At 45.2% G+C, this 20,000-nt stretch overlaps 1 protein-coding gene across 1 annotated transcript in view; it reads right to left on the bottom strand.

Annotated features, from left to right (window-relative positions):
* Positions 1 to 8,960: 8,960 nt before the first annotated feature.
* The window catches only part of bahcc1b (BAH domain and coiled-coil containing 1b), a 58,212-nt gene continuing 47,172 nt past the window's right edge, over positions 8,961 to 20,000 (bottom strand). Inside the window, 11 exon segments of the mRNA XM_078290951.1 lie at positions 8,961 to 9,652; positions 10,024 to 10,260; positions 11,273 to 12,723; positions 13,583 to 13,720; positions 14,349 to 14,465; positions 14,556 to 14,664; positions 14,787 to 14,862; positions 15,706 to 15,823; positions 16,014 to 16,179; positions 18,309 to 18,553; positions 18,667 to 18,837. Coding sequence (XP_078147077.1) covers positions 9,443 to 9,652; positions 10,024 to 10,260; positions 11,273 to 12,723; positions 13,583 to 13,720; positions 14,349 to 14,465; positions 14,556 to 14,664; positions 14,787 to 14,862; positions 15,706 to 15,823; positions 16,014 to 16,179; positions 18,309 to 18,553; positions 18,667 to 18,837 — 3,038 coding nt within the window. The 3' untranslated portion in view covers positions 8,961 to 9,442.

Here is a 20,000-nt window from a genome sequence, read left to right as displayed (position 1 = left end):
CGTTGCCATTGTGCTGAACATTCCTGGTGTGTCGGCGCAGCCTGCTCACTCAGCATGGCGTCTAATCTCTCATGATCTCTGTCTGCTGATGACTCGTCAGTCACAGGTACCAGGTAGAGCAGCTTTCAGCTCCAGTGGCAAAACATACAGTCGACTGAAGGTATTTGGACAGCAAGACACTGTGCGACAACTGTGTGTGTGTGTGTGTGTGTAATGTATCACCGTTTGCTGTTTCTCTCTCTCTGTGTGTGTGTGTGTGTGTGTGTGTGTGAGTGTTAGATATCATCAATCTGTGATGTTCAATTCATTCCAGGATTTATTTTGTGTTGTGATTTATTGTTTTAGTGCACCCACTTTCCTTTCCTTTCCTTTCCTTTAATTTCTGCTTTACTACATTTCCCAGAATGCCATTCAACAATCCCCATACAACATGCCTGAACTTGTTGCTTTCAATTCAAAAGTGGGTGTAGGCATGCAAATAAAGGTAGCTAGTCAACTTCTTTGTGGGTATTGGGGTGTTTCTGTGATCACGGCCTAGTACAACCCGTCTTGTGGCTGCATTGCATTCTGGTCTATTTTCCACTACTGTCAGTAGAGAAATGGGTCTCTCTGCCTCTTCTACGATGGATTTCTCCCTGTGTGATTGTTGAACGTCTCTTGGTGCAAAATGATAGAAGCCCTTGCTCTTTGATTGACGTTTACCGCTGATGTTTTACATCGCTGAAACTTTTTCTGCTATCAAACTCCATCGTAGCTGCTGGAAATACCTGAACATGACATCACATCGTCTGTGTTTGGCGAGTTATACACAGGAATAAGAAACCACCAAACAACAAAATGGACCCAAAAATTCCACTATATCACCAATGGCGTTTTTTTTTTTAACAATGTTAAGGTGTTTTAGAGATAAACTTCTATTTGGACAGCAGCACAGTGTCTGGCAATTGGCTCCATGCTCTTATTACCGTCAGTGTGAAATGATACAGTGAGGTTGCAGCGCAGTGCAATCAGCTTCAACATGGGATATGTATGAGGAAATATGATGAAACTTAAGGAAATGAAACCTGACTGCCTGCACTTTAACCTCACAGATATTGTGTCATTTCACGTCTAAAGTAATAAAGCGGTGATAATGCTGGTATGGAGACGGAAAATCAAACGTGGCGCCGTTCAAGAGGTTTCACTTAAATATCTGTATTACATCCAGACTGATATACGATTACTAATATTTTCATGACCCCTGCAATGTGGCTGACAACACATTCAGAGGAAAGAACATACAGGGCAGTTTGAGGTGTGATGGTGTGTGTGTGTGTGTGTGTGTGTGTGTGTGTGTGTGTGTGTGTGTGTTAAAGTGTGTCAGGTGTCTTGAGTTGCTGATGGATCCATACAGGTGAAACAGAGAGAGGCAGTCACAAATTTAAGCTGTCCGTGTGTGTGTGTGTGTGTGTGTGTGTGTGTGTGTGTGTGTGTGTGTGCATGCATGCATGAAGGGGGTTTACACTGGTTGTTTTATATAAATATACTGTACATATCCGTTCACCTGCTGTCGCTGGGGTAGAGTTGGCCAACTTGGCAATCAAGTGCCTCGACTCCATCCCTCTCCCTCTCTCTCTCTCCCTCACACACACACACACACACACACACACACATACGCACATAAATTCCGCCGGTGCATCCAGATCATACCCTAAATATCACACACATTCCCAAACAAGCTGGTATCAGGTGGCTGCGGGTCGGGTTGCTGTGTCCACTAAGACTTTACAGGATGTCTGACCTATTCTGGCCAGCCAAGACTCCTCTACTATTCCAAATATCAAATACCAGGATCAGTGATAACCACCAGAGCTGCGGTCTGTGTAATATACAACCTGAGGCTGTGTGTGTGTGTGTGTGTGTGTGTGTGTGTGTGTGTGGGGGGGGGGGGGGGGTCTAGTCTGTCTTGGCTGCGCTGGAGAAAGTGTCATGTGAATGTAAATAAAACAGTGGTTTGCCTGAAGTTTCATGTTAAAATGTTCTGGGTTGAAAGATTTTATGAGATGTTACCCTAGATGACCCAGAGCCGCTCCTCATCCCTTTTCTCCTCCTCTCCTTCTCCTAAATGTTATCTTATCTGTATCCCCGTCTCCTCCTTAAACTCCTTCTCATTCTGGTTTCCCTGCTCCTCCTCTTCTCCCTTTCCTCCTCATCCAAGGAGGTGTCCAAGACAAATTTTCCCTTGAAGGACAATAAACTTTATCTTATCTTTATCTCCTTCTCCTCCTCATCTACTTCTCATCCTCCTCTCTTTCTCTGCATCTCCTTCTCCTCTATATCTCCTTCTCCTCCTCATGTCCTCCTCATTTCCTTCTCCTCTTTATCTCCCTCTCCTCCTCTTCTCCCTTTCCTCCTCATCCAAGGGGTCCAAGACAAATTTCCCCTCGCATACAATAAACTTTATCTTATCTTATCTTTATCTCCTTCTCCTCATTTCCTTCTCCTCCTCATCTCCTCCTGCTCATTTCCCTTCTCCTCCTCCTCTCTTTCTCTTCCTCAACTCCTTCTCTTCCTCATCCCCTTATCCTCATCTCCTTCACCTCTTCATCTCCTCCTTTACATCTCCCTCTCCTCCTCATCCAAAGAATCCAAGACAAATTTCCTCTCCATGGACAATAAACTTGATCTTATCTTTATCTCCTTCTCCTCCTAATCTTCTTCTACTCCTCTTTGTCTCCTTCTCCTCCTCATCTCCTTCTCATCTTCATGTCCTTCTCCTCTTCATCTTCTTCTCCTCCTCTTCCCCTTCTCCTCCTCTCCTCCTTCTCCTCCTTGTCTCCTTCTCCTCTTCTCTCTTTCCTCATCATTCAAGGACGAGTCCTTGATGAACAATAAACTTTATCTTATCTTTATCCCCTTCATCTTAACTCCTTCTCCTCCTCATCCCTTTCTCCTCTTCATCTCCTTCTCCTCCTCATCTCCTCTTCCTCCTCATTTCCTTCTCTATATCTCCTTCTCCTCCTCCTCATTTCCTTCTCATCTTCATCTCCTTCTCCTCCTCTTCACCCTCTCCTCCTCGTTTCCCTTCTCCTCCTCATCTCCTTCTCCTCTTCATCTCCATCTTCTCCTCAACTCTTTCTCCTTTTCGTTTCCCTTCTCCTTCTCTTCAAAGGAGGAATCCAAGATGAATTTCCCTTTGAGGGACACTAAAGTTTATCTTGATCCCCTTCTCCTCCTCATCTCCTTCTCCTCCTCATTAACTTCTCTTCATGACTTAACAAAACACTACAGAGTGAACGGGAAAAAAAAACAACCTTTGATCCTACCAGAATACAATGTTATTTGTTGGATATGGGCACAAATATAAACACTTTTTATATGATGACTTTTATTAATTTTGTTATTTACATTTTCAAATTAGCTAATATTTCATAAAAAATGCAAGAATTTGCAGTTAGAATCAGTTAGGACACAGTAAGATAATGTCACCTATATTGCAATATCGAGGTGAGAAATAGGCGAGAAAGAAAAAGCCTGAACTTCTATGTGTGAAAAGGTTCTAAAGTAAGTTCTTCAAGTAAAAGTTAAGGGAAAAATCCCCTTGGATACTCTTACACTGTTAAATATCATCAATCAAAGAGTTATTTTGTGTTGAATTGTACTTTTTTACTCTTTTGGTGAAACCACTTTCCCTCAAACTGCCTCGTCTAATTCTACTTCAGTTAGTGATTTCCTACATTTCCCAGAATGCCTTTCGACAACCCCCAGAGAACGGATGCAAAGTTGTTGCATTCAGCTGTAGTTTATAAGCTACATGTAGGTGGAGAGAGTGGTAGTGATAGCATATAGGAAGAGCAAGACGGCAACAGTTCAGTCAAGAAAACGCAAGATCTTTCTTTCTTATTTCTTCTTGTGGCTGCATTGTATTCTGGTCTCTCTCCTGCTCCTGTGGGTGGAGAAACTGGTCTCTCTCCTCTTCTACGATGGGTTTCTCCCTGTATGATTAGGCCTACTGAACGTCAGTACAAAATGGCGGCTCCAGAAAGAAGCCCTCGCTCTTTGATTCTGAGGGACTGACACCAAAACCTGACGTTTACGTTGATCTTTTAGACAGCTGTAAAAAAAAATCTGCTATTAAACTTCATTGCAGCTGCCGGAAATATATCTTAATGTGACGTCATGTTGTCTACGTTTGGCCAGTTATCCACAAGGAAAATACACCAAACAACAAAACGGACCCAGAAATTCAAGCTGCATCGCCAATAGCTGTTTATTTAACAAGTGATTTAGGGTGGATTTTTCCTTTAAATATCCATATTAATGGGCCAGAAAGCGAAACAGCTCCTGAAAGCCAGGAAAGGAGAATGGACAGTGGAGGTTTGTTGGTGTTGTAATGTAGGGGAACAGAGACATGACTCTGACACTGCCAAGAATCCATGATTTATGTAAGCCTACCATCTGTTGCCACAGACTACGTTGCACAACTACCAATGAGTCAGATTGACTATATGGACATCTACAATGTCAGACACACACACACACACACACACACACACACACACACACACACACACACAGAGAGATAGAGATAGTAAGATGGATATTGGTAGTGAGCTCACAGAGGCTCATGTGAACGATGGATGAGGTGATGTAGAGAAGACTGCTGATCTCCTTACTCCCACTCCATGTGACCCGAATAAACCCCCGGCACACACACACACACACACACACACACACACACAGCATCCCCACTGCAGCTGACAGCCATTCATTCACTTCAGTGACATGCTCAGGCTATATCTAAATGGAGAGCTTTCTCTGGATTGTCGACCCCCTCCCAAAACCACACACACACACACACACACACACACACACCCTCTCCTCTTCAATCTACCATTCTTACCGTTTTACCTCTCACCATCTCTCTCTCTCTTTCTCTCTCTCCCATATCCATGTATTAAAGTAGAACAGAGACACACACACACACACACACACACTTTGAGCTGCTGAGCGGCTCATGATGGATCGCCGCTGGCCTCCTCTAGACTGGTGACATGCTTTAGATGTGGTGTGTTTGCTTCCCTTCCCCCCCAAATAAAGAGCACTACCTCACCTTACTGTGAGACCCTGACCCTTCACACACACATGCACACACACACACACACACCTACACACACACAAATGAGCTCGCGGCGTGTTTGCTCTTACGACGTGAAAGCCCTCTCTCATTAACCCAGAGGGCACCCCCAGCCTCCCATTGTACCCCTATCTCCTGCAGCATTCTGGGTAAAGTAGTTTAACAATGTCAACCAGATAAGCCCAATGCAAACCTGCTGATAAGGAGTCAAAGACTGCACTTAATGTCTGTGTGTTTTGAAGGCGTTGGTTGATTGAGGGGCCGACGAGGAGGATGTAAAAGACCAACAGTGAGCGGGAGAGTGTGTGTGTGTGTGTGTGTGTGTGTGTGTGTGTGTGTGTGTGTGTGTGGTCAGACTGGCAGGCACACTGTTTCATATCTGTCTTTGCAATAACAAGTTAAACTGCCGAAACAGCTCAACGCAGAGGACAAAGGAACGCAAACACACACGCATACCGCTGGACAAAGAGCATGTCTTTGAGTGTGTGTGTGAGATTTTGTAAGTGCATGTGTGTGTGTGTGTATGATTCAAACTATGGCCAAGGACCATTAGCAAAGTTATTCAAGAAAAAACAAAAAAAAAGGTGAGTCAACTTTTCCTGTATTGACAAGTCAAACAGGGAGAGATACGCTGGCTGAGAAGAAAGGGGAAAAAGGAACGGGAGGGAGGGGGGAGGGGGGGGGTGGGACAGAAAAACAAAACTCGAAATAAAATGAAGTTTATGGCCGAGATTCAAGGTAACGCTGTGCTCCAGCCTCTCTGCGGCGGTGCCACGAGGCAGCCAGACCGTAATTCGAGGTCAAAGGTAAATCCTGGATCGCGGTCTTTAATGTTGCAATAAGCCGCGTCACAAAGGCTCCGGTTACCATGTGATAAAAAGGTGTGAATATGTCACAGGAAGGCTCAAATAAAACGCAATAAATTTGCGCACTTTGTCCCAGAAACTCCACACCCTGCGGGGGGATAATCTCAACTTTTCTTCCCCGGCTCTCGCTTTACATGCTTACACACACACACACACACACACACACACACACACACAGGGGAAGAGAAACACACACCAACAGAGGCATGTATGCACACTGTGTGGATTTGTATTGGTGTACATAGAGCACATAGCACACTCTCTGTCTCAAGAGCGTATGTGATTACACACATGTACGCGTGCACACCACACTACACACACACACACACACACACACACACACACACAAATGGACAGAGTGAAGATTTGAAATCAGTGCTTCTTGGCAGGAGTAAGCTGATCTCTCCGCTTTGTTCTCTTAATGGTTCTGTTCCGTTTTTATTATTCTGAATACCTGACCCACCTGTGCAGCCCGAGGAGACTTTACCCTTCCCCTCCTCTCTCATGAAACACCACTAGATACAGTTTCCCTCCTCTCTCTCTCTCTCTCTCTCTCTCTCTCCCATTCTTTCTCTTCTATCAGGCCGGCTACAGTTTCACATTGCTTCCTCCCCTCATCTTTTTTTTTTTCCCCCCCTTCCCTCCTCTCATTCTTCCCCGCTTTCTTCTTTGGTCCATTTTTCGACAGCAGACAAATGATAGGCATTGATGAACACAAGGCGGCATTCAGAGGGCTGACGCCCAGTAGAAAAAATAAAATAATAATAATAAAAATACAATAGATGGCAGATGTTTTTTTTTAAGAATCTTTTTTTTAATGAAACACAAAAAGGCAATAAAATTAAGATAAATAATTTGTTTGTTTTTTCTTTTTTTTTTACATGAGGAAATATTTAAGTCATATTTCCAAAGAATGACTGAAATTACATAATATATTTTAGTAGGCTATCTCAACCATACAAAGCGGTTTCCAGTGGGTCTAAAAAAACAGGTCGCACAATGATGTCACTTCTGTCAAAACGTGATGGTTAGAACTGAATCCAGTGTTTCTTAAAGAAAATACAGCTTTAAAAAAAAAAAAAAAAAAAAAAAAAAAAATCAATTAAAGACCCATAAAAGTAATATTTAAAAATTGAGTTTCACATTAGATTCCTTTTAAAGCTTTTGCTTTGCAGTGTAACAGCAACATTTGTTGTTAAAAAAGTCAGTCAATGTCCTAAAAGAAAAGGCATTCATGTTCTCCCCCTGTACATCCCACACACTGATACCAACAGTCATCACAGGCTTGCATAAACAGTAAGACAATGGTAAACGAGGAAAACAAGCGAACGTAAAACACACACACAGACATTTTTTGGCAAAGCAGGAATAAAAGTGACAAGAAGCACAATTTTGTGATTTGATCCTTATCCTGTTTTTGTCTCTCAACATCATCGTCCCGTTTGATTGGCTCTGATTGTCCTTCACAGTCACGTGATGCCGTTTCTGGTTGCCATAGAGACCTCAAGTGCATCAGCCGGGCAGCGTGCAGACAATGTTGCTGCAACGTTTCTCCGAGGCTGTCATAGCAACGCTGGATGAACACAAGCAGACAACGAGAGGAAACTCTACTTCAAATACCTTGGTGATTGCAGGGGTCCCGGATTCAGATTTGATTGAACATCTTTTGTCTTTTTCATAATATTGCATTCTTCTAATGCGGCGAAGCGTAAACTCAGAGGTGCTTTGGTATGTTTTCTTTTTTTTTTTTTGAGGCCAGATAAATATCTACATTTTATATAGGAATACAGGCTAAAATAGATAAACAAGAACTAGATTCTTTAAGGATCAGAGAACAGCAGAAACTCAGTTTCTTTTCCAGTATTTCTAAAAACAAACAAACAAAAAAACAGAGATTTGAAACCCCCACAGGAAATGCACATCATAAACCCAACAGAGTACAAAAAGAAAAAGACCAACAATGGTTTTTGGACGCACGTTTAAAAAGAGCCTTTTTTGATTTCCTTATAAAAACACCCTTTCCCCAACCTTTTGTACAGTTTGACCCCGAAGGAACGGCCAATCCCCACCTCTGATTCTATTCAGTGCATGGAGAGAGAAGGGAGATAAACCCCGCCTCCTCCCTCAGCCAGAATGACCCCCCCCCTCCACACACACACACACACACACACACACACACACACACACACACACACACCTAAAAAATCAATAATCTTCTCTGCAAAAAAAACAAAAAAACAAGAACAAATATATATGTATACTATTTACAATGTATGATATTTTATACATAATGCTGTACAAGCGCACACACTCGCCCATGCACGCACACACACACACACACACACAGTTAAAATAAACAATCCAACTAACTGTACATCTGTCTATGCACCTGAATAGGAGGATACGAGAGAGGTATTGACGTGTATGGCTTGACTGGAGAAAAAACTCATTTACTTTTTGTCTTTTCAGTCACACAGGACCGAAAACTGTAAATTATCGGACAGATTAATATTCAGAGGATTTACTCTTTAGAGCGTTAAAGACGTTGAGGGTGTTTCGTGACGTGGTCTAGGCTCGCAAACCGATGAGTGCACACGGCAACGCACGGGCACGCGTGTGCACGGACACGCACACACACACACACACTCACACTCACACACACATGCTAAAGCACTATTTACTCTGAGCTCATCAAATACCAAACAGGGTCATCCAGCCGCTCCGCAAACAAACACTCACACACACACACACACATGCACACACAAAGTCCAAACTACAGTGTTTTTGGTCCTGTTGGGGATCTCGCAAAATCCTGTTGTCATTGTCAAACTACGGCGACCAGTATAAGACCATTAAAACCATCCAAACCAGTGTGGTTTACTGAAAGTCTCTCCTTACCATACAGTCTCTTCCCCCCCCCCCCCCCCCCCCCCCGCTCGCCCTCACACACTCTCTCTGTCTGAGTGAGAGAGCGCCGGGTCGAGTCAGTCTTTGTTTTAGAAAGCCAAGTGTGCCGTCCTTCTCCGTGGCACATCCTCACTCTGCTCCAAAGTGCTTGTGTCCTTGGTTCCTTGTTCTTTTGTCGTGTTGAATCTCGTTGCAACGGCGCGATGAGATACTCTGCTTTTCTCCCCTCCGTAGGGAAGGCTGCAAACTCTCGCCTCCAGCCCGCGTCTGATTGGAGGTAAAAATCAGACATGGTTCAGACTTTTCCCCAGACCAGACCGGACCGGACTCCGCCCATCACCAGTCCCTGCCTTGGCTTCATCCAGTGGGCTAGCTCCTTCTCTTCCAAGGGATAGATCGATAAGCAGAGCCAAAACTCTGTCTTGATTTCCGTCTATCCCTTGGTCCGTTCTGGAGGACGATCCCGGCGGCGGTCAACTCCAGAAACAGAAGCGGAGGGTCGGCCATGTTGGAGGCTTCATTGTTTTTTTTTCTTCCTTTCCCGCTGTTGTTGCTAGGACACAATAGCCACGCCCTCTGGGCTGACCAGCTGGCCAGTGGTTGGCTCGTAGGTTCCGGCCAGGTAGAACAGGTCGTTAGCCACGCCCCCAGGTTTCCGCTGACGAATCATGTGCTCGTATTCGGACCGGCTGACCACCTGGCAGCGATGGGAGATGGTCTGGACGTCGTTCTCGTCCTCGTGGCTCGACTGGTACAAGGCATTCTGGGTAAGAGACAGGAAGGGACAATTGGTTGATAAATCAGCAGGATATTGTCACTATCTGATAATCAAAATCAAGATTTTGCATTCACAGTTGCTTTCATGAGCTTTCATGTATTAAAGATGTAATTTTGGCAATTTTAATTTTGGCAAAATCTTTGTTGCTAAGCGTTCATTGCTGTAATGTTTTTGCACTGCACTTCCCAGAGATCACATGTCAATCAAATAGTGTGGGTGGTACTGTGTCACTATTGTGTTATATCAACCAGCGATAGACAGCAGCAAAACGGTAATTTATTTATATGAAAATGTCACAGACTGTCTCCTTTAACCATTCCCTTTTATAAATTCCGCTTGCGTCCCGTGGTCTTTACCTTGCCGTCGCGGTGCCTCTTCCCCAGCCGTGTCTCCTCGGGGTGGTAGAACCACTTGACCCTGACCACCATGCTGGAGCTCCAGGACTCCCACAGGCTCTCCACTCGGCCCACGTAGGGCAGCTGGGGCCGGCCGGGCGACAGGAACACAGCGCAGTCGCCCACTCTGACCGTCTCCTTGCCCCGAACGATGGCCTTGTAGAAAAGCTTGCGGGCTTTTCCCTTCAGACCTCTCCTCTGTTGGGGGAAGAGATGGAATAAATATAGCACTCTATTCGATGTGGAGGGTTTATTTCAGGACCAGCCTCAGTTTAGGGATTATTTATGATTTGTCTTTATTTTTTGGTTTGGCAGGATTTTGTTTGTGTCTCCATAGCCCCAGCCCAAAAAATAGCATGTTTTGGAAATAATGAGCACATCTCTTCAGAGTTGGGTAGGTTACTAAAAATGTATTCCATTACAGTTACTAGGTACCTCAAAATTGCAATCAGTAACGTAATGGATTACCCAAACTCAGCAATGTAATGTAAAAAGTAAAAAATTACAAAGTTCAGAAAATTCATTTGAGATTTGCACATTTTCTTCTTTGCCATATTATATGAAGACGTAGAACACCTGCTGCTATTTAAATGGCTTTCTGTTGGCCTTCTGATGGCCTTAGTTTCTCGCTTTTCTCACAAATTAAAGCCTAGTAAGCCTGACAGTCTTGCCAGTGCATAGAAAGTTTGAAGTAGAATAGATGCTGTCAGAGGGAGAGATCATGATTAATCAACTCATTTGTTTAATCAAGGTATGACACAGGCAGAAATTGCAACCACAATCAGTAACCTACTTAAGTCGTGATCTTGAGAAAACCATTTCCAAACCATATTTTGTTATCTGATGATAATGAGAATAAATTGTGGTCATGAGTAAAGGTTGATTAAGTCGTGATCTCGATATAACGGGATTAACAAAGCCAACCATGGCCACTTGGCTTCTGTAGTGCAGTGAGAGCAGTAGAATAAAAAAATCTATGTAAACCGGGTAATTAGAGAAATTGCGTTACTTCGAACCATGTAAAAGTTGCAATCGAAATATTGCCTTAAGCTGATTACTCCCAGTCATCTGGTTATTGGTGCTCATGCAAACAAGGATACTCAAGGACTCAAGGATTAGTTTTGAAAGCTTCAAGAACATCTAGGATACAGCAGGACAAAACAGCACAGAGAAGAACAGAGAACAACACAACACATCTTCAGGGTCTTACCTGCGTGGGGTTGCCAGACCATTTCCAGAGCTGGCGTCCAGGCAGCAGGGGAGCCATGTTGGGCAGAGCGTCAGGGGAGGACATCCTCTGTCTCTTGGCTGATGACGGGTCCTTGGTAATGGATTTAGGTTGCTGGCTCACCGGACCAGTCTGGCTTTGAATGTGGCTGTTAGGACCTCCTTCTTTCCTCTTCACGTGGGATTTGGCTGTGCTACTGTTTGCCGCAACACTTCCTTTCGATATGTACTCCTTCCTGTCTTCTGTCCTCTCAGCCCTCAACTTTGACCCCGAGACGGCCATGGCGGCTTTGGCCACGTAGCTGTGAGCCGGGGCTGAGGCGGAGGGAGAGGAGTTGGAGTTGGAGGTGGTAGGGTCAGGGCTCAGGAGGTCGGAGGTCATGTTCTGCCTGTGTTTGTGTTTGCCCTGCTGGAGCAGCGCGCGGCGCAGCAGCACCGAGGACGACTCCTCGTCGGAGGAGTAGGAGGAGTCGTTGTCCGAGGAGCACAGGGACGAGGAGGAGAGGGAGCCGGAGGATGAAGAGGAAGACGAGGACGAGGAGGAGCAGACGGAGAGGCGAGAGAGGAATCGCCCGGCGCGGAGGGTCGTGACCGCTGCGGCTCTTCTTCGCGCTTCGGCATCTTGACCGTCGTCATCGTCGTCTTCGTCCAGCTCAGAGTAGGAGCTGGGGCAGTCGCTGGGGTAATCCAAATTATAATCCCCGCCTTGGACTCCGAGGCCAGCTGACAGAAGGTCCTTTCTCAGCGGTGGAGCGCCCTTTAGAAGAGCCTCAGACCTGGCCCCGCCCCTCTCTCTGTCCCCTCCTCCCTTCTTGCCGTCCTTCACCAGCAGGGTGGGGTGGATGTAACGCAGCGGCGCTCCTGTGGAGGCGAGGCCCTTGCTTCCTCTCCCTCCGCTCCCCCCGAGCCGCAGCAGGGCCTTGCTGTTCTTCGTTTTGGGAGAAGTCACTCCTTCGTGGTCAAGCTTCACCAGGAACTGCTTCCTGTCGCGCTCGCTCACCGGCTTCCTGTTCCCAGTCGCCATGGTGGCAGTAGAGGAACAAGCAGAAGAGGAGGAGTCCCGGAGCCCTATAGGAGTTGCCGTGGTAACTGGACGCCCGGCTCCAGAGTTTCCACCGCTACCGAAGGCCGCGTAACCATTAGCGATGCTACTGAAGGAGTCGACTTCGAAGGGGGAACCGAAGATGCCTTTGATGGGGGCCGAGGGGGCGAGTGGGTGGGAGGCGGGGCGATGGAACACCCCCAGGTCTCGCTCTCGGATCCTCCGCTGGGTCTTGCGGGACGTCCCGTTGAAGAGGAAGAAGTCAACCGGGGGTCTCTTCCTGGGAGCGGACCAGCTCAACGAGGAAGTGTTGCCTTTGGTTACAGTGTCTGACGCTGATGTCGGTATGGTGGCGGTCTTAGGCACTGAGTGGATTTTCTTCGGTCTGCCAACTGAAAAAGGAGCCGGCGACAGAGAGGAGCTATAATCAATAAGAACTGACAGGTCTTAAGAGCAGACTGAGATTAATTGTGAAACTAAGAGCTTTTGAGAAACTAAATATCTTTATCTCACTGATCTTCACCTAGCCAGGTAAGTTTCGACATATCCATTACTCATTCAAATAACAACAAACCTGGTAAACCTGTCTCTCCCTCCAGGCTCATTGTCACCTTGAGTTAGTGGTGAGTTACGTGAATGTTGCTTAACTACGCAAAGCACATCAGTGACACTACATAAAATAATGATAAATGTGGTCAGAGAGGGCAAATGAACGGGGACAAAATGGGAATATTTAATTTATGAGTCTTTCGGTTTCTATACCTCCATTCAGTATCTGCTGTTCTCTGACTGGGAGGCATTTGATAACTCTTTGACAGTTGGAAAAATGAAGTACTGTAAATGAGACCTTGTTTTGGGGATGTTAGTGTGGGCTGAGGGGCTGAAACTGTGTGTGTGTGTGTGTGTGTGTGTGTGTTTGGTGTGCATGTGTTAACTGGTTAGACCAGTAATTCTCAGACAATATGCATTAAGGCTACACTGTCTGAGTGATGTTCAACTTCCTAATGACAGGATTCCGCAGGCCACCATCTCAAATTACTGGGGAAGATTGATACTGATTAAATACATCATCTTGCTAATTTGTCTCACACATTATGAGCTGAAGCCTGTATAATGTTTGATGTGAAAAAAAAACGGCCAAATGGAAAAAATGTACAAAAAAACAAATCTTTTGTTTTTAGGGGTGAGAAAACATCAAATATGGCCAGAGGTGCCTGTCCCGTAGCAGAGTGCTGTGTTCCTATCCTTCACCTGGTCTTTTCTCCTGGGGCCTCCCTGCTGACTCCCCATTGGCTGGTTTCTCTGTGGGCGTGTCTTTCTTCTCCTGGGCGGAGCTACGGCGACCACGGCGACCAGGTGAGATCAAAAGGGCCGGAGAGGGTTCCGCACCTGACAGAGACGGAAAATAAAAAAATAATTTTCATCTTGTTAGCTATTTTTCACAACATAATATTCACCTATTTAACAATAAATGCTAAAAAAAATAAAAACAAATTATTTTCTCGTATTTTTATGTCAAAATCCCATTACTTTTATTTCCTAGAACCAGGAAAAACAGTGCATCTTTAATGGTTACCTCATGCTGTACCAGTGGGCATAAACAAAAACTTCAATCAGTACAACCCCTCCCATCAAATAAAACTGTTTCTCTCCCTAACTGATCTCCCATTGGTTTACACTTTTGAATGATCCCTCCTCCTGTTATGTCCCGCCCCAACATCCTGTTTCAACAGGAAATACATCACATTAAGGAAGCAAAATGTTCTCAAAATGCTGTTTCATTGGAACGTTGAAGTCACCATGACTATTATCTTTACTTCCTGGAAAACAGGGTATCTTTAATGGTGACCTCATGCTGCACCAGTAGGTGTAAATATAGATTCAAACCAATAAAACCATCACAGATTTTTGAACAATCCCGCCCCTCCCATCAAATAAAACTGCCTTTCTGTCCCTGACTGATATCCCATTGGTTTACACTCTTTCTTTCTTTCTTTCTTTCTTTCTTTCTACTCACAGTGGACCTGGTATCCGGGGGGCAGCAGTCTGATGTTGGGGAGCGAGATCCTTCCTCTGTCTCCGTCATCAAACTCCACCATCACACTGCCCTCCTTCTCCTCCTCGCCCGGACCTCCTGAAGCAAACACACAGGAAGGAGGACGTTGAGTTGGTTCATGTGTGTGTAGCAGGAGGTTGTACATATGTGTGTGTTGTTGTCGCTCACCCCGGTGGACGTATCCTGGGTAGAGGCAGCGAGAGCGCTCGCTCCAGTAGGCACACACTCGTGTCCCAGCGGTCAAGATGGCCTCCGTCTGGGGCCGCACATCTAGCACCTGGCAAAACACAAACACAAAATACACTGTGAAACGGATGTGGAATTTCAATTAGCGCCACCAGGCACCACACACCCAACTGTATGACTGTGCAAAAAGGAATAGATGTCACAGAAACTCACCGCTTCCTGAAGCAGTTGCTCCAGCGAGTAGATCCTGGGGCGATTCCCTCTTTCCCCTTCAATCACAACACTGAATCTGGGAGAAAAAAATGAATAAGGAAGGCAAGAGAGAGACAAGAACAATGAATGCAAGGAAGTAGTGAAATTACATCAAAACTGGGAAGTGAATATTATACAACATGGTGCTTAATCCCTGTCTGCTCTCCCCAACTGGAGGGAGAAAAGAGAATTTCCCATTTATCTACAAGAGACTGTAGGATTTTCATTAGGTCAATTTTGTACAGAAATACCTGTGGTAGAAATCTTTTTAGGCCAGTTCATGGGCAATAACTTACTACTCCAGCTGCTTCTCAGAGCAATTGCACTGGAAGATTTATCATTTCACTTTTATCATTTCACATTTCTCTAAATTTCAAATTGCTTGTGGAAGCGTTTTGCTGCCTGTAAAATCTTGATTTGAAGTCTCCTACTTTCCTGATATGGTAAGTTCAACCTTGGATTGTTTAATTTAGGTTTTGCATATTGTTTGCGTAATCCTTTGTTGAGGATGTTGAGGAAGTGTCTGTTAGCAATATAGTTAGCTATTAAGTTGTAGTAGTGAGCTATTACTGGTAATTTTATAATTTTTCATTGCTATTTTCAGGTCGCTTTTCAAAACTTTTGTTTTCTTTTGTTTGTAAGTGTTCAGTTTTGTTACTCGCAGCTTTAGTTCATTGTCATTGTTGGCTGTCTTGGCTTTGTAGTCGTCTAGACGGCTTGTTTGCCAAGATGCTCACAGCTGGCAAGCATGTAACTAGTTGTAGCTAGTTTTTGCTTGCTTTTGTAAATCAGCCAGAACTAGCGTTGCAGTGCATCTTTTGGTAATAAATGCCGTTATCCGTGGAGAGGCAGTGGAGGCGGCGGTGGAGCAGGGCCTTACATGTCAGGCAGGTCCAGAGTTTGGACACAGGCAGCGTACAGCAGCTCATCCTCCTTAGAGATCAGGATCTTCAGCCCATCCACCAGCATCTCCTTACTCAGCACACAGTTAGGCAGAGCTGGGGAGGGAGAGAAAGAGGGAGGGAGGGAGGGAGGGAGAGGGAAAGATGTGTAGAGGGTGAGATATACATAATTTGTAAGTGTGTTAAATAATTGCTGTGCAAAGTGAGGAGGAGAGACAGAGAGACAGAGAAAGAGGTGTGTGTGTGTGTGTGTGATTATAAAAGCTGTGTCACTGTCTATGCCTACCTGGTATTCTGCAAGGCATGTTGGGTGGAAGATGGATCAACTCCTCCTCCTCCTCATCCTCCTCCTCCTCCTCTTCCCCCTCGGAGAAGCTGCTCTCCTCATCCAGGCGAAACCCGTCGTCAGCGGCGAAACTCTCCAGCAGCCGGCTCACCGCGTGGCCCTTGGCCTGGACAGGAAAACAGGATATGACATCAGTTGGGCAGAAAGCAGGATATGGCATTTCGTTATCATGTGTCCAATTTATTCAACTGTAAACAGGATCTTCAGGTGACTGAATCAAACAGCTTCCACTCTCTTTTGACGCTTTGAGTCGATCCTGATCAGTTTCTTTACACTGGGAGAATGATGAAAGCGGCTACAGGCGGCGATGTCTATTGTAATGTGATACTTTATTGATGCCCATAGGAACATTTTTGTTTTCACATGCCCCCTTCCAAAGGTCAAAGGTCAGGGTCGTTATAACTTGAGCTGGCAGGGATTCAATGTCTTGCTTAAGGACACTTCAGCAGGGCGGATTCCTGCCAACACAGGAGCTTGAACCCTGCCGCATTTGCACTAATATACAGTCTCACCCTCTCAAACACACACACACACACACACACACATACACACTGATCTCAAGACCGGTTTAGGCTAGTCTATCTAATGATGACTGATGAGTGATGATGGAGCTGTAAAGTCAGCTCGCTCAACAGGTTTCTGCATGTATTTGGGCTTTCCAAAGAAAAGACCATATATTCAAGCATGTAAGGGTGATGGTGAGTGTGTGTGTGTGTGTGTGTGTGTGTGTGTGTGTGTGTGTGCGCGCGTGTGAGCATGTGTGTTGTCTCAGGGAGTTTTCCACATTAACAGACCATATATTTTAGTGACAGAGGTTTCGTCACCAGAGGGCATGGATGATTATTTCCCTTTAGTCAGGGTGTGTGTGTGTGTGTATGTGTGTGTTTGTGTGTGTGTGTGTGTGTGTGTGTGTGTGTGTGTGCGCGCGTACAGGCATGCATGGGTGTGTGTTGGGTTATGGCCACTGATTATCTTTATTCTTCTCGGTTTGGTTTGGAGTTATGTGTTTTTGGACATTCCCTCATGATGACTCAAAGACTGGCAACCTCGGGGCATTTCACATCAGAGCGCATGGGGGTTTCGTGCCAACAACTGCCCATGCAAATGCAACGGCCCGATGGTGTGCTAGCACGGCATACACGCATGCAAACACACACCTGTAACAACAACAAACGGTACACTTGATGAAGCGACTGATTTACAGCTGCCGGTAAGTGTCTCCCAGGCAGGATCGTAGTTTAAGGTATTAGAGTTAAGGTTAGGTAATCTGCCTGTGGTAATCACAACCTTGTATGGGACTTTCAGATTTCCTGGCAGGGTGTGGCTCACTTTACCGAGGTAAACTTGAAGAGAGCGTTTCTCCAAATTCCTCTCCACTTCCCTCTTCCTCACCCTCTTATTTGCATATAGTTGAAGGCCAGAGGGAAGCGACCTTCCCTGCGTCACTCTTCCCCTTTAATAGCATTCCCAGCTCCTATCCAAACCACAGTGAAACCGGACCAGTGTTGGGCTCATTACACAAAAAAGAAATATGTTTTTCATCACTCACTATTCATTTCAAACGTAATGTTATTTCTTTACTTGCTACACCCTGACAGCAGTAATTTGTTACAGTACCCGCTTGTATTTTTCCGTTACGCCCCCAAAGTTGGCCTTGCATCCGGTCTGACCATATTCAACTGCCTCGCCTATGCACTTCTGTGTGAATGATCAAGGGAACCAAATAGCGTTGATGTCCCATATACTTGTCCTCCTTTCAATATTTTCGCTATTTTATTTCACTTATCACATATTTCTGCCTGGAAAAAGTAAATGTTTCTGCCAATTTCTCATCCAAGCTAGCTTAGTGTGAGAGGACGATGACTAATTATGAGGAAAATGCATTGGAGGACTTGGGAGGGATATAGTTTTTGGATAAGTCTACTTCAGTCTGATAATTAGAGGGTTTGATAACAAAACTGACAACATGTTTTTGACTGATGGTACTAATTTGTTACATTACTCGTAACTGGGAAAAGTAATAATACACACATTACTGAGGTGCATGTTGCCAGCCAACACTGGTCCTCACCTGCTTGCTCCGGCTCCTGCGGCCCCTGCAGCTGTCCTCCTTCTGGGTCTCCAGCCAGAAGCCCCTCCTCTGCACCAACCACACCATCCGTAACAAAGGTTAGAATAAAACCAACAGCAGCCCACTGCAAACTCAAAAAACACACGAAATTGATTGACTCTCACCTTTCCCAGAATGCCCTGTGCTCCTGAGCTCTTCCTCAAGGCTTCCTTGCAGCTCCTGTTGGAGTTTCCCAGAGCTCTGTGGTTGCCCCTGCCGTCCCCGAAGCTGCAGCCCACTGACGGCGCACCCCAGCTGGGCAGAGACGCTCTTTTAGTCCCCTGGTGGTCTGGGCGTCCCCTCTCTGTAAGAGCCAGACTGGGCCTCCCGGGGGCTCTCCTCAGATCTGCACTGGGCATGCTCCCCACGCCTGGGGGGGGGGATCATGGAAATCGCAATCACAAACAAGAAGAAGAAAAAGGAAACCCCTATTGGAACAAATGATTCATATCTAAAACAATATTTGGTATATAAAGATCTCACCAGGAGGCCCCGGTCTCTTACTCCTGGCTTTCTGGTTGGCTTGGAGCCTGGAGGCCTGCGATGAAAAAGACCCGATCCCAGCAGGGTTTGCAGGAGCTTCTTTAGAGGATGAGCTAATCTTGATGTCACCGCTTCCATCTTCGCTGTCGTAGCTGCCCTCCTCCTCCTCCTCTGTGGGATCAGAACATCGATATGAACAGTCAGAAAGCGTCGAGTGATCAAAATGGCAACCTTGTTAGCTAAAGCCCAGGACTCACTTCATAAGACGTATTGACAACAAGCTTTCAATACTGCTTCAGCATCTACATTTCAGCTCACAAACCTGTGGCTGAACTTACATGATCATAAATACGACAGATGGAGGAGCGAGTAGAGAAATGTCGTCATTGATTGGTGCATGCCTGATCAAATGACTCTCCATGGGTTTTTAAAGTGAGACACTTTGTCACATACTGACCCAAACCTGAGGAGCAAACATTACTCATTACTTTTCTTAAAAGTATTGAATTATTTTACTTATCACTCCCTGAGACAAGTAATTAGTTACACTACTGGTTACATTACTTTTGCATTACACCCTAAAACGATTGTGCTAGTCTTACTTGCATTCATTGGGCCAATAAATATTGTCGACCTAAACCCACATTACCAGCAGAAATATCTAAGACAGAAAAAATAATTCTTTTAAGGGTTTTAATGAAGAGAACAGCTGCAGAATTAAATCGCAACTTTCCGAATTGTATTTACCAGTTTGTTGTATCGTTCATGTCGCTCTACTGTAATTCTGATATTTTCAATGACTTGAAGGCAGGATAAGATGAGGGAATCTTTTGATAGATATTAGGCCAATAAAGAGGTTAAAAAGGCTGAAGAATGTAATGCAAGTAACGACCGATCTGTTAGATCAGTAACTGTAATGCGATTACTGAAATTAGAACAGTAATGTCTTACTTTATTCAGATAAAGGGAAAAGTAATGTGATTACAGTAACGCATTACTTTCTACCCCCAGCACAGATAATAGCTACACAATATTGCACGGCTTGTTCCTTAACGGCAGTAAAGGGAACCAAATGTTGACGCACGTACACAAACGCACATGCATGCACACACACACACACACACACACACACCCAGAGATCGTTATTGGCAGCTGCGTGTTGCTGACTGCGGGGGTCGTGTCGGGTGTCGACACATCTCTGACACACTTGTCACTTACATGGCGTTCTCGTCAACACTCTCCCTCACTCTCACACACACACACACACACACACACACACACACACACACATATACATACACACTCGACTGCTACTTCCCCATGCCATCAAGGCC

The sequence above is a fragment of the Centroberyx gerrardi genome, chromosome 20, assembly GCF_048128805.1.
Source record: "Centroberyx gerrardi isolate f3 chromosome 20, fCenGer3.hap1.cur.20231027, whole genome shotgun sequence".
NCBI lineage: Eukaryota > Metazoa > Chordata > Actinopteri > Beryciformes > Berycidae > Centroberyx > Centroberyx gerrardi.
Note: the sequence above shows the minus strand (reverse complement) of the source record. Positions and strands in the feature narration are given on the sequence as shown.